This window comes from Rhinoraja longicauda, chromosome 17 (assembly GCF_053455715.1).
Source record: "Rhinoraja longicauda isolate Sanriku21f chromosome 17, sRhiLon1.1, whole genome shotgun sequence".
Lineage (NCBI taxonomy): Eukaryota > Metazoa > Chordata > Chondrichthyes > Rajiformes > Arhynchobatidae > Rhinoraja > Rhinoraja longicauda.
In genome coordinates, this window is record NC_135969.1 from 36917727 (window position 1) to 36932969 (window position 15243).

Consider the following 15243-nt stretch of genomic DNA (forward strand, 5'->3'; position numbering starts at 1 on the left):
TCGGTAAAATTATAAATTGTCACTAGTGTGTGTAGGATAGTGCTAGTGTGCGGGGATTGCTGGCCGTCATGGACTCAGTGGACCAAAGGGCCTGTTTCCACGCTGTATTCATAAAATGGCTTGAAATGGCTTAAAATGGGTTGACTCTGGACAGAATATGTATGAAACTGAGGCATTATGTCGGGAATATAACTCTTAATATTAAAGGAAAACATGCTTTAAAAAAATAAAAAATAACCAATTGAAAATAACAGAGTTGGGACACAAAGTGCTGGAGTAAATCAGCAGGCCAGGCAGCATCTCTGGAGAAAATGGATGGGTGATGTTTCGAGTCGAGACCCTTCTTCAGACCCTGCTGAGTGTGAAGAAGGGTCTAGATCCAGATTGTCACCTATCCATGTTCTCCACCCTTTGTGTAAAAGAGTAGCCCCTCAGATTCCTATTAAATCTTCCCCCCCCTCACCTTAAACCTATGTCCTCTGATTCTCAATTACCCAACTCTTTCTCTGGCCAAGAAACTCTGTGTGTTTACATAATCTATTCCCTGGGTTTATGGAACAAGCTGCTGGAGGAGGTATTATTATCGCAACATTTAAGAAACATTTGGACAGGTACATGGATAGGACAGGTTTAGAGGGATATGGGCCAAACGCAGGCAGGTGGGACGAGTGTAGATGGGACATGTTGGTCGGTGTGGGCCAAAGGACCTGTTTCCATGCTGTGTGACTCTATGACTCCAGAGATGCTGCCTGACCTGCTGAGTTATGCCAGCACTTTTTGTCCTTTTGTGTACTAACCAGCAACTGCGGGTCCTTGTTTCTACATAACGTGCTTATGTTAAAGAGTTGCACATTTTTGCCTGAGGTATATTGGTGGTTAGGTTGGTTTAGCTCTGGGGAACAGTGGTGTGGAGCAGAGGAGGCCTGGGCTTTCCATGGGGACTATGACTACCCAGGGCTCAATGTGAACAAGACTCCTCTAACCTGAAAATAAACACAAATTGCTGGAGTAACTCAGCGGGACAGGCAGCATCTCTGGAGTGAAGAAATGGGTGACGTTTTGGGTCAAGACCTTCAGACTGTGAGTCAGGGGAGAGGAGGTCTAGAGGAATGGAATGGAATACTTTATTGTCACATTTGACTAAGCACAGTGAAATTCTTTGCGTGCATACCCAACCTATACAGATAGAGGGCTAATAATAAAAAATACAAATGGAGGGGGAAGGCATGAAAATGACAGGTTCATAGGGTAGGAGAGCAGGGGGAATCACAGAGAAGGGAGCAGTGAGAGAGGGTGTTACAGAACTCTCGTCAGAGAGAGTCAAGTCAAGTCAATTTTATTTGTATAGCACATTTAAAAACAACCCACGTTGACCAAAGTGCTGCACATCTGATTAGGAAAAAAAAAAAAAGAAACATCCAGTGGCAGGGGAGAAGAACTTATAGAGTCATAGAGTGAAACAGTGTGGAAACAGGCCCCTCAGCCCAACTTGTCCCAGTTCCACCTGCCCACGTTTGGTCCATATCCCTCCAAACCCGTCCTATCCATGTACCTGTCTAACTGTTTCTTAAACGTTGGGATAGTCCCTGCCTCAACTACCTCCTCTGGCAGCTCGTTCCACACACCCACCGCCCTCTGTGTGAAAAAATGGTTCCCATTAAATTTCCCCCCCCCCTCACCTTGAACCTCTGGTCCTCGATTTCCCCCCCTACTCCGGCAGGCAAGAGACTCTGTGCGTCTACCCGATCTATTCCTCTCCTGATTTTGTACCTCTTCAGTTCCCGTCTAATCTGCCCAGCCAGAGTCTACTGAGGCGGCCGTGAGGGGCGCCCTGGTTCCATTGCACCAGCGCCTCGCCGCCCCAGTGTGTGTGTGGGGGAGAGTCGGGACACAAGGCAGTCTAGTCTGTGTGCTCGGAGCTGCCGGGTGTTACATCCACTCCTCTGGCTGGGTGTCTCGGCCCTTTCCCCCCATCACCCCTAACGCTTTTGCTTCTCTCTCTCCCTCCCTCCCTCCCTCCCTCCTTCTCTCTCTCCCTCCCTCCCTCCTTCTCTCCCTCCCTCCCTCCCTCCTTCTCTCCCTCCCTCCCTCCCTCCTTCTCTCCCTCCCTCCCTCCTTCTCTCCCTCCCTCCCTCCTTCTCTCCCTCCCTCCCTCCTTCTCTCCCTCCCTCCCTCCTTCTCTCCCTCCCTCCCTCCTTCTCTCCCTCCTTCTCTCCCTCCCTCCCTCCTTCTCTCCCTCCCTCCCTCCTTCTCTCCCTCCCTCCCTCCTTCTCTCCCTCCCTCCCTCCTTCTCTCCCTCCCTCCCTCTCTCCCTCCCTCATTCTCTCCCTCCCTCATTCTCTCCCTCCCTCATTCTCTCCCTCCCTCATTCTCTCCCTCCCTCCCTCCCTCCCTATTCACACAGGGCGACATCGAAGCGGACAGCGAGACAGTGTTCGAGTTGGCTGCTCATGTCCTGCAGGTAAGAGCGGCGCCCGTTCTGCGGGCTTGTTTGTGTGTTTGTTTGTTTGGGGTGTGTGTGTGTTTGTATGTGTGTGTGTTTGTATGGTGTGTGTGTTTGGTGTGTGTGTTTGGTGTGTGTGTGTTTGGTGTGTGTGTGTTTGGTGTGTGTGTGTGTTTGGTGTGTGTGTGTGTTTGGTGTGTGTGTGTTTGGTGTGTGTGTGTGTTTGGTGTGTGTGTGTTTGGTGTGTGTGTGTGTTTGGTGTGTGTGTGTTTGGTGTGTGTGTGTGTTTGGTGTGTGTGTGTTTGGTGTGTGTGTGTGTTTGGTGTGTGTGTGTATATATATATATGAATATAAGTACGGGATCCCCGCTGGGCTGGGAAGCATAAACTCACCGGCACCAAACGCTCCAGACTCCCCTTGCTCTCCTCTCTTCTCCATCCACCCCCCAATTTAGCTGCCTGTCTGTCCCTTTGATAAACCAGTGTGTGTGTGTGGCCCCGACTCCTTTACACACTGAACAATCCCTGCAAGTCCCCTCTTCAGCCGCCTGTACGTTCATCTAGTCTGTGTGTTCATACAGTCCCATCTAGTGTCCTTCTCTCTCACACACACTTGTAATTCTACCATTTACCTGCAGGCCCTTTATTTAACAGCCTGGAAGTTTTATCATTTTAGTGGGGTTGGGGGGTTTTCTTAAAGTTCTGCCGAGAAGCTAATCCTTTATAAAATTATTTCCCCCAGGAATCGAAGGGCGATTACCTCAGGTAGGAAAGAAACTGTTGCAACTATTGTTACATTTTGGCTGTGGGCAACAAGTTGTGAAATGTTGACGTATTCTTTGCTTTTATTGTGAAAACTCAGTTGGGGCATTGTGAAACTTGATTAGTTTATCTCTCCCCCCCCCCCCCCCCCCCAAAAATATTATTTCAGCCCACATCCCCCATGCATCATCATCGTTGTGTAGCGTTTTGGGCGATTCCAGTAGATTTTGTTCCCCTTCTCTCCCTTCCTCCCTCACTTTAGTGTAGGCGGAAGCAATATGAGATTGTGTCTTGGATCCAGCAAGCTTCCTTTTTTTGTGTGTCAGACTGGGAACAATACAAACCTCTGATGTATGCATGCAGCACGACGATCAAATTCACCAGCTGCTTGGTTTTAGAGCTGGATGTGTGTGCAGTTTTCTCTCCCAGTTGGGGCCTCACCCTTCATAAACTTGACCTCACGGTTACTGGGACTCTGCCGTGTGACTGGAAACTGCTGGTGTAACCTGCCCACGCTAAAATGCCAGCATACTTATCCTGGGGGGTGGGAAATAAAACCCTGGATTGTTGCTGCATTCTAACAGTTGATTTTTTAAAAAAAAGTTTAACACTTTAGATTAAGATTTTCTATTAAACCGGCAGGCACCTCTTTAAAAAAAATAGACACAAATTGCTGGAGTAACTCAGCAAGGACAGGGAGCATCAAAGGGGCAGCATCTCTGGAGAGAAGGAATGGGTGATTTTTCGGTTCGAGATCCTTCTTCGGACTGAGTCAGGGACAGATAGATGGAAGGGTAAGGTGTGAAAACGCAGATCAAAGGGGATGATGCAAAAATAAATGTTGTTAGCAGAGGGGAAGATGACAGCCAGGCATACAATCAGTAATATTTAATCAGGAGGACAGTGAAACTAGTCAGAGAACTAGGATGGGGGAGGGACGGAGAGAGAGGGAAAGCAAGAGAGATCCGAAGAGTATATTCATACCGAAGATAGGCTTCTCTGGAGAAAAGGAACAGGTAATGTTTCGGGCCGAGACCCTTCTTCAGACTGAACGTCACCTATCCCTTTTCTCCAGAGATGCTGTCTGATCCACTGAGTTACTCCAGCTTTTTGAGTCGATCCTCGGTTTAAACCAGCATCTGAAGTTCCTACTCAATCTTCATAGCACTGGGTTGTAAGCTGCCCAAGTGAAATAAAAAAATACCTTGTAAAAACAAGATTATTGTTGTAGAGAAACAAGCCCATTAACGCTTGTAACTTTATTTTGCCATTCCCTGTAAAAATATGCAGCTGTGAATTTTTTTAAAAAAGTATCACCACCAAAGTCCTTAAATAAAACTCTAAATGTCAAACTAAAATAAGCATCATGCAATTTTTTAAAAAATGTAAGAAACCAAAGAACTTTGTAAAGTCATGTTGGAGGAGCCAAAGGATTGTCACACCCTGTTTGCAATGGAGAGTGATCATAAATTTGGGGTGTTTTTTAGTTCACAAGCTGGTTTGAATTTAGAGTTCTTACTCAAATTAATTGTAAATTTGAATTTCCAATTGAATTTAAATTGGTGTTTTTTAAGCTTTATAGACAATAGACAATAGGTGCAGGAGGAGGCCATTCGGCCCTTCGAGCCAGCACCGCCATTCAATGTGATCATGGGTGATCATTCTCAATCAGTAACCCGTTCCTGCCTTCTCCCCATACCCCCTGACTCCACTATCCTTAAGAGCTCTATCTAGCTCTCTCTTGAATGCATTCAGAGAATTGGCCTCCACTGCCTTCTGAGGCAGAGAATTACACAGATTCACAACTCTGACTGAAAAAGTTTTTCCTCATCTCAGTTCTAAATGGCCTACCCCTTATTCTTAAACTGTGGCCCCTTGTTCTGGACTCCCCCAACATTGGGAACATGTTTCCTGCCTCTAACGTGTCCAACCCCTTAATAATCTTATACGTTTCGATAAGATCTCCTCAAAGTGTCAAAGTGTGGAAACAGGACATTCGGCCCAACTTGTCTACGCCGACCAACATGTCCCATATACGCTACTTCCACTTGGATGCTTTTGGCCCATTTCCCTCTAAATCTATCCTTTAATGCAGCACGCAAAATTCTGATGATTTGGGTTCCGATTCAGAATTTACTTTATCAGACATTAGATTTTCGAGATTCAGCATGGAAACGGGCCCCTTCAGCCCGTCGAGTCCACGCCGACCATCGTTTGCCCCGTACACCAGCACTATCCGACTACACACTCGGGCCAATTTACCAAAGTCAATTAACCTACAAACCCGTGCGTCTTTGGAGTGTGGGAGGAAACTGGAGCACCCAGAGAAAACCCACGCAGGTCACAGGGAGAAGGTACAAACTCCGTACAGGCAGCACCTGTACTCTGGATCGAACCCGGGTCTCTGGCACTGTAGGGCAGTAACTCCACCATGCCGGCCACAAATTTTTATTTGAACGTTTGCTTTAAGTGGCCAATCTCTTATCACAGTCAACAGTACTTTCACCTGTGAGTTAGGGAGTATTTGTTCAATTTCCACACCAAATTCTCACAGTAAATTGGAAGCTAACTATCTCTTGCTGTGCTGGGAGCACTACACTGATGAGAGACACCAATGTACAGTTGAGATGTTTAATTGAGGCCTGAAAATGATCCTATCAAATTGATTTGCAAAGATCCAAGAAATTGTTCACGGTGAACACAACTTGTAAGGGTGGCACGGTGGAGCAGCGGTAGAGTTGCTGCCTTACAGTACCAGAGACCCGGGTTCGATCCTGACTGCGGGTGCTGTCTGTACGGAGTTTGTACGTTCTCCCCGTGACCGCATGGGATTTCTCCGGGTGCTCCGGTTTCCTCTCACACTCTGACGACACTCCGCAGGTTTGTAGGTTAATTGGCTTTGGTAAAAAAATAATTGCAAAATGTCCCTCGTGTGCGTAGGATAGTGCTAGTGTGCGGGGATCGCTCGCTGGTCGACACGGACCTGGGGGGCCGAAGGGCCTCTCTTCGCACTGCATCTCTAAACTAAACTAAACTAATAATTATCCATAAATTCACTTTTAAAATCCAATTATCTGTCATTTACAAACTGATTGTGGGAGCGTACAAATTGGCTCCAATTTGGGGACAACCGACATTGGGAAAGGCATTATACATATGTATTTATTCACAAAATGCTGGAGTAACTCAGCAGATCAGGCAGCATCTCGGGAGAGAAGGAATGGGTGACGTTTCGGGTCGAGACCCTTCTTCAGACTGAAGAAGGGTCTCGACCCAAAACGTCACCCATTCCTTCTCTGCTGAGATGCTGCCTGACCTGCTGAGTTAGTCCAGCATTTTGTGAATAAATACCTTCGATTTGTACCAGCATCTGCAGTTATTTTCTTATAATACATATGTAGGTCATTCTTTCCCATTAAAATGTCCCTTGCATTTCAAGTTGAGGAATATTCAAAGCACTACAAAAGTGTAATTAATAACTAGAAAGGGGACAGTTTCCAGGGAATTTTGAACAAAAGCCTTACCACATGCATGCTATTTTCATCGTCGTGATGGGACAGTTTTCACGATGTTAATTGTCTGAACTGGGTAAGGACATTGTGGAAAATAGATTTATCTGTCCATTTCCCTCTCTACCTAATCAGCACATTTTGTGGAATTATTGGATAGGCCATGTATACTTGAAGTATTTTAATTATGGTCATTATCTTTAAAAAAAAATAAAGCTAGTGAATATATGTGGTGTATATTCAAATTTTAATACAGGTCCACCACCAATTTTTCTGGCAAATGGTGGTCTGGCACCTCCTTTAATCGGGACAGAATTATGCGGGCGCACTTGAAGTCCTCCCGAAAGTGTGGCGCCCAGGCCGGGTGAGGTGGCCGATCTCGACCTCATCGAAACTTCCGCGGCTGATCGGCAGGTCGAATTCTCTCCCCCACTGAGGCCGGGGCTCTGGAACTCCTGACCAGCCGGATCAGAGCCGGCAGATCCGTTCCCATAGCCGACTCCCGAGGCTGTCTTTGGTTCCGATGGGCTCCTCTCGGAGGCCGTGACCTCTGTAGGTCCGGCAAAACGGATAACCCACCAAGGCTGTGGAACCAAGGGTGCCAGATAATCAGTGGTGGACCTGTATCAAACCTTTCATACCGTACGCACGATGGTATGGATATGGCTTTGTGTGTGTTAATTCAAAGGTCCAAAATATTACCTGGTTGATGGAACTTACTTTTGCAGACTTGCTGGCCATGGTTTTTGAGGTTTCCTTTTCTTTGATGGCCTGCATTAGTTTAGAGATACAGCGCAGAAACAGGCCCTTCGGCCCACCGGGTCCGCGCCGACCAGCAATCCCCGCACACTAACATTATCCTACAGCCACTAGGGATATTTTAAAAAAAATTTACCAAGCCAATTAACCTACAAACCTGTACGTCCTTGGAGTGTGGGAGGAAACCGAAGATCTCGGAGAAAACCCACGCAGGTCACGGGGAGAACGTACAAACAGCTCCCATGGTCGGGATCGAACCCGGGTGTCCGGCGCTGCATTCGCTGTAAGGCAGCAACTCTGCCGCTGCGCCACCGTGACCGCCCTAAGTTGATTACGATTGATTATACTCCCAGTCTTTAAGTTGGGATGGTGTTTGTCATCACCATTCCTGCTCTTTACCACAATCTGCCATCCCAGTTCTTTGCCCTGTCTCAAATTCACCAATGATAAAGTTGAGACACAAGGTAGTGCAGATGCTGGAATCTCGAGCAAATCACCAAGTGCTGGTCAGGCAACATCTATGGGGGAAATGTACAGGCGACATTTTGGGCTGGGACCTCTCCTCAGACCCTGTCTGAAAAAGATAATGATGATGAAGAAAGATCTCGACCTGAAACGTCACCTATTCCCTTTCTCCAGAGATGCTGCCTGAACCGTTGAGTTAACCCAGCTTCCTGTGTCTATCTTCGGTTTAAACCAGCATCTGCAGTTCCTTCCTGCACAGGTTAATATGGCATTTTAAGTCTGCAGCAATACTGAAGCATTAGAGGAAAATAGTGAAGATCAATTATTTCTTCAAGTTTTGGTTTTAGTAAAGCTATTAGTAAGATGCAAACAATGAATTTGGTATTTTCATTTATAACGGTTGGTGGCACGGTGGCGCTGCGGCAGAGTTGCTGCCTTACAGCGCTTACAGCGCCAGAGACCCGGGTTCGATCCTGACTACGGGTGCTGTCTGTAGGGAGTTTGCACAGTCTCCCCGTGACTTGCGTAGGTTTTCTCCGAGAACTTTGGTTTCCTCGCACACTCTAAAAAAGTACAGGTTTGGAGGTTAATTGGCTTGGTATTTAATGTAAACATTTTCCCTAGTGTAGGATAGTATTAATGTCCGGGGATCGCTGGTCGGTGCGGACTCGGTGGGCCGAAGGGCCTGTTTCTGCGCTGTACCTCTAGAACTAAAAATCTAAAATTAGTAGCCAGCGTAAAGAATGTTTAGCCAAATTCTTGACTAGATGGTGGGATATTTGTCATGGGAAGATCGAGCGTAAATGAGACTGCCCTGTTATTGCCACTGTTTTCAAATGGAAAAACTAAGCAAATCCAAACATGATAGTTGGTCACACATCAGATGACCTGATTTTCCAGACTGTGTCTGGAGCACAGCAATAAGGCTAACATAAAAAACATTGCCTGCCTGAAGCTGTGGGACAAGAAAATATTGTAGCCTATATTTTAATAAATGTGTGGGAAGGAACTGCAGATGCTGGATTACACCAAAGATAGACACAAAATGCTGGAGTAACTCAGTAGGACAGGCAGCGTCTCTGGAGAGAAGGAGTGGGTGACGTTTCGGGTCGAGACCCTTCTTTAGACTGAGAGTCAGGGGAGAGGGAGTCTCGAAGTGGGGAAGGGTAAGGCGTGAAAACGACAGATCAAACCAGACGATAATGAGGAAATGTAGAATGGTTAATTGTGTAGGAAGGAACTGCAGATGCTGGTTTACACCGAAGGTAGACACAAAATGCTTGAGTAACTCAGCCATTCCTTCTCTCCAGAGATGCTGCCTGTCCCGCTAAGTTACTCCGTCCGGCATGTTGCGTCCATCTAGAATGGTTCATTGTACGCCTCCTTGCCACCTTCCCCGTAGCTAACAATCAGTAAAATTAATCAGGTCTGTGAAACTAGTCGGAGAACCAGGGTGGGGGAGGGATGGAGAGAGAGGGAAAGCAAGGGTTACTTGAAGTTTGAGAAATCAATGTTCATTTGTACATTGTAGAGAGGAACTGAGACCCACTTCAGTCTGAGCGTGGCAGTAACTATTTCAGCCAGCCCGTGGCATCTTTGTGAGTGAGGATTTCGTTGGAGCCGCTGCCTCCTGTTAGCAGCTTTGTTTAGAGTTTAGAGATACAGCATGGAAACAGGCCCTTTGGCCCACCAACGATCCCCGTACACTAGCACTATCCAGCACGCGAGGGATAATTTACAATTTTTACTGGAACCAATTAACCTACAAACCTGTACCTCTTTGGAGTGTGGGAGGAAGGTGGAGATCCCGGAGAAAACCCACGCAGGTCATGGTGAGAACGTGCAAACGCCGTACAGACAGTAACCGTAGTCAGGATCGAACCCGGGTCTCTGGCGCTGTAAGGCAGCAAATCTACTGCTGAGCCACCATGTCGCCGTTTGTCAGCCCCTAAGTTAATGTCCATTAGCCTAACATTATAGGTTAAAGGACATTAACTTAGTTAGAGTTAGATAGAGCTCTAGGGGCTAGCGGAATCAAGGGATATGGGGAGAAGGCAGGCACAGGTTACTGATTGTGGATGATCAGCCATGATCACAGTGAATGGCGGTGCTGGCTCGAAGGGCCAAATGACCTCCTCCTGCACCTATTTTCTATGTTTCTATGTTTAACATTGCATTTGCAAATGAAGTTGACCAATATCATCTGCAATTAATAATTCTGGCTGCAACTCTGCCGCTGCGCCACCGTGCTGTGAGTTTGTTTGGGGTGCGTGTGGTGCTGTGTTGCTTGGATCACACTTGTGCTGCTGCTGACGTGCCCAGTGTACTCCTCACTGGACTGGTTTGATCTCTAGCCTGTTAATGGAGTGAGGGACATGCTAGACCATGAGACTGTGTGACCTGACTGTTAATGTCTGCTTCTGCTGATAGTTCACAGAGTCTCAAGGATACCCATTTCTGAGCTGTTCCACACCTCTCCCACTCAGCATAATTGCAGTGGCACAAAGAACAATAAACTGCCGGCCCTGATTTTTTTATTCATACACCTCCGGTTCACCCCACCCACTCCCCCTCTAATTTCTAAATTTCAACCCATCCTCTGATATCTGATTTCAGACTGTCCTTGAAAGACTTTTTAATCAAAATCTATGTACAACCTCAATTTATTCCAAAGAGGTGGAAAGACTCTAAGGGGAGTAAGAGACACCTGTGGCTGACAAGGGAAGTCAGGGACAGCATAAAAATTAAGGAGAGGAAGTATAACATAGCAAAGAAGAGTGGGAAGACAGAGGATTGGGACTCTTTTAAAGAGCAACAAAAGTTAACTAAAAAGGCAATACGGGGAGAAAAGATGAGGTACGAGGGTAAACTAGCCAATAATATAAAGGAGGATAGCAAAAGTTTTTTTAGGTACGTGAAGAGGAAAAAAATAGTCAAGGCAAATGTGGGTCCCTTGAAGACAGAAGCAGGGGAATTTATTATGGGGAACAAAGAAATGGCAGACGAGTTAAACCGTTACTTTGGATCTGTCTTCACTGAGGAAGATACACACAATCTCCCAAATGTTCTAGGGGCTGGAGAACCTAGGGTGATGGAGGAACTGAAGGAAATCCACATTAGGCAGGAAATGGTTTTGGGTAGACTGATGGGACTGAAGGCTGATAAATCCCCAGGGCCTGATGGTCTGCATCCCAGAGTACTTAAGGAGGTGGCTCTAGAAATAGTGGAAGCATTGGAGATCATTTTTCAATGTTCTATAGATTCAGGATCAGTTCCTGTGGATTGGAGAATAGCAAATGTTATCCCACTTTTTAAGAAAGGAGGGAGAGAGAAAACGGGTAATTATAGACCAGTTAGTCTGACATCAGTGGTGGGGAAAATGCTGGAGTCAATTATAAAAGACGAAATTGCTGAGCATTTGGATAGCAGTAACGGGATCGTTCCGAGTCAGCATGGATTTACGAAGGGGAAATCATGCTTGACAAATCTACTGGAATTTTTTGAGGATGTAACTAGGAAAATTGACAAGGGAGAGTCAGTGGATGTGGTGTACCTCGACTTTCAGAAAGCCTTCGACAAGGTCCCACATAGGAGATTAGTGGGCAAAATTAGGGCACATGGTATTGGGGGTAGGGTACTGACATGGATAGAAAATTGGTTAACAGACAGAAAGCAAAGAGTGGGGATAAATGGGTCCCTTTCGGAATGGCAGGCAGTGACCAGTGGGGTACCGCAAGGTTCGGTGCTGGGACCCCAGCTATTTACGATATACATTAATGACTTAGACGAAGGGATTAAAAGTACCATTAGCAAATTTGCAGATGATACTAAGTTGGGGGGTAGTGTGAATTGTGAGGAAGATGCAATAAGGCTGCAGGGTGACCTGGACAGGTTGTGTGAGTGGGCGGATACATGGCAGATGCAGTTTAATGTAGATAAGTGTGAGGTTATTCACTTTGGAAGTAAGAATAGAAAGACAATAGACAATAGACAATAGACAATAGGTGCAGGAGTAGGCCATTCAGCCCTTCGAGCCAGCACCGCCATTCAATGCGATCATGGCTGATCACTATCAATCAGTACCCCGTTCCTGCCTTCTCCCCATACCCCCTCACTCCGCTATCCTTAAGAGCTCTATCCAGCTCTCTCTTGAAAGCATCCAACGAACTGGCCTCCACTGCCTTCTGAGGCAGAGAATTCCACACCTTCACCACCCTCTGACTGAAAAAGTTCTTCCTCATCTCCGTTCTAAATGGCCTACCCCTTATTCTCAAACTGTGGCCCCTTGTTCTGGACTCCCCCAACATTGGGAACATGTTATCTGCCTCTAAAAGGCAGATTATTATCTGAATGGTGTCAAGTTAGGAGGAGGGGGAGTTCAACGAGATCTGGGTGTCCTAGTGCATCAGTCAATGAAAGGAAGCATGCAGGTTCAGCAGGCAGTGAAGAAAGCCAATGGAATGTTGGCCTTCGTAACAAGAGGAGTTGAGTATAGGAGCAAAGAGGTCCTTCTACAGTTGTACCGGGCCCTGGTGAGACCGCACCTGGAGTACTGTGTGCAGTTTTGGTCTCCAAATTTGAGGAAGGATATTCTTGCTATGGAGGGCGTGCAGCGTAGGTTCACTAGATTAATTCCCGGAATGGCGGGACTGTCGTATGTTGAAAGGCTGGAGCGATTGGGCTTGTATACACTGGAATTTAGAAGGATGAGGGGGGATCTTATTGAAACATATAAGATAATTAGGGGATTGGACACATTAGAGGCAGATAACATGTTCCCAATGTTGGGGGAGTCCAGAACAAGGGGCCACAGTTTGAGAATAAGGGGTAGGCCATTTAGAACGGAGATGAGGAAGAACTTTTTCAGTCAGAGGGTGGTGAAGGTGTGGAATTCTCTGCCTCAGAAGGCAGTGGAGGCCAGTTCGTTGGATGCTTTCAAGAGAGAGCTGGATAGAGCTCTTAAGGATAGCGGAGTGAGGGGGTATGGGGAGAAAGCAGGAACGGGGTACTGATTGATAGTGATCAGCCATGATCGCATTGAATGGCGGTGCTGGCTCGAAGGGCTGAATGGCCTACTCCTGCACCTATTGTCTATTGTCTATTGTCTATTGTCTACAATACAGAAACAGTACAAAAAATTCTTCCCACATTCTCGGAGGCTATACATACATTCAATACTGTTTATACATAATCACACAATTGTACCCCACACGATTATTTATTTTTTTAATATCAAAAAATACTTTATTCAAGTAATAAATATTTACAAAACATCTTTTTTAACAACCCCATCCGACATTACCGGAGGTTACACATTCGATACAGGCATTCACTTCCAAATTTACAGACATTTACACAGTATCCCTTATTTGGAGGGGCGTCTCCACCACACCCTGCCCCCCGTGTCCAGCAGCGGAAGGACCCTAGACTGTGGTCCTCCCCCACAGGGCCTTGGCGTTGGCTGCACCAAGCTTCAGTGCGTCCCTCAGCATGTACTCCTGCACGATTTAATTTTTTTTTTTTTTTATATCAAAAAATATTTTATTGAAGTAATAAATATCATTTACAAAACATCTTTTTTAACAAGCCCATCCAACATTTCCGGAGGTTACATTCGATACAGGCATTCACTTAGACATTTACTTACATTTACAGACATTTACCCAGTATCCCTTATTTGGAGGGGCGTCTCTCTCCTCCACACCCTGCCCCCCATGTCCAGCAGCGGAAGGACCCTAGACTGTGGTCCTCCCCCACAGGGCCTTGCCGTTGGCTGCACCAAGCTTCAGTGTGTCCCTCAGCATGTACTCCTGTACGATTATTGGAGACACAGCATTGAAGCAGGCCCCTCTTCCAGCCAATAATTCAGTGTCGTCATGACTTGGGTGTCTCATCCTCTCACCTAAGCCAGCACTAGAGTGCTATTGATCCACACTAATCAGTCAGGAATCCCAATTAGACTTTCCTATTGTGGTCCCCACACATGACAGTGCAGGAGTGATGAGAGAGAGAAAAATGGCAGTGTCTGCATTAGTTGGCAAAACAAAGAAAGGAAAGTCCGAAGAAGAGTTCCGATCCGAAACGTCATGTATTCTTTTTCTCCAGAGATGCTTCCTGACCCATTGAATTTAGAGTTTTCATTTAGACAATAGGCAATAGGTGCAGGGGTAGTCCATTCGGCCTTTCGAGGCAGCAGTTTAGACATACAGTGCAGAAACAGGCCCTTCAGCCCACCGATTCTGCACTGACCAGCGATCCCCGTACACTAGCACTATCTTACACACAAGGGAAAATTGACAGTTTTTTTTAAACTTAAGCCAATTAACCTACAAACTTGTATGTTTTTGGAGTGTGGGACGAAGCCGGAGAGCTCCCGGGGAAAACCCATACGGTCTCGGAGAGAACGCACAAACTATGTACAGACAGCCCCCGTGGTCAGGATGGAACCTGGGTGTCTGGCACTGTAAGGCAACAACTCTACCGCTGTGCCACCCAGCACTCCAGCACTTTGTGTCGAACAACACAATATAGAATGCTCTTGTCACAATAAAGAATGCCCTTTCTGCCCTCGAAGAAAGAGATTGTGCTGTGGTCCTTTGTACAAATCCTTGCATCTTATGTGTATTCATCCATTTTGGTTTGTGCTTTTTATGTTTGCACTGTGTGGAATCTAATACTATCCGATTGACCATTGCAAATAACTAGCACAAGGCTTCTTTCGATCTTTCTTGGAAAGTCTGCATGGAGACTTTGTCTGCAGCCGGGGGAAAAAAAGGGGGGTAATGTATGCCCAGATGACTTGGAATTGTAAAGATAATACTAATATTTGTCTGCTAAACCACCCAAGTGCCCACCTTGGTCACTAGTTTAGCTTATTGTCAAGTGTACCGAGCGAGGTACAGTGAAAAGCTTTTTTGTTGAGTGTTATCCAGTCAGCAAAACGACTATACATGATTACAATCAAGCTGTCCACAGTGTACCATTACAGGATAAAGGGAATAACGTTTAATGCAAGATAAAGCCTAGAAAAGGTCCGATTAAAGATAGTCCGAGGGTCATTAATGAAGTTAATGACTGCTCTCTAGTTGAGCGGTAGTTTAGGACCGCTCTCTAGTTGGTGACAGGATGGTTCATAGCTGGGAAGACACTGTCCCTGAATCTGGAATTAAAATGTCCCTGAAACAATTTCAAGTTCGTCCAACCTCTCCATATAACCAATACCCTCTAATCCAGGCAGCTTTCTTGTCTCTTTCAAAACCTCCACATACATCCTGTAATGGGGAAACGAGAACTGCACTCAATTCTC

The 15243-nt window shown here is 46.2% G+C and overlaps 1 protein-coding gene across 3 annotated transcripts in view; it reads left to right on the forward strand.

Moving 5' to 3' along the window:
* Positions 1-15243, forward strand: part of LOC144601928 (FERM domain-containing protein 4B-like) — a 272807-nt gene that overhangs the window by 183183 nt on the left and 74381 nt on the right. For all 3 annotated transcript variants that reach the window (XM_078414519.1, XM_078414517.1, XM_078414518.1), the window contains exons 6-7: positions 2405-2461; positions 3185-3207. In XM_078414519.1, the coding sequence (XP_078270645.1) occupies positions 2405-2461; positions 3185-3207 (80 nt within the window). The remainder of the gene's footprint in view (positions 1-2404; positions 2462-3184; positions 3208-15243) is intronic.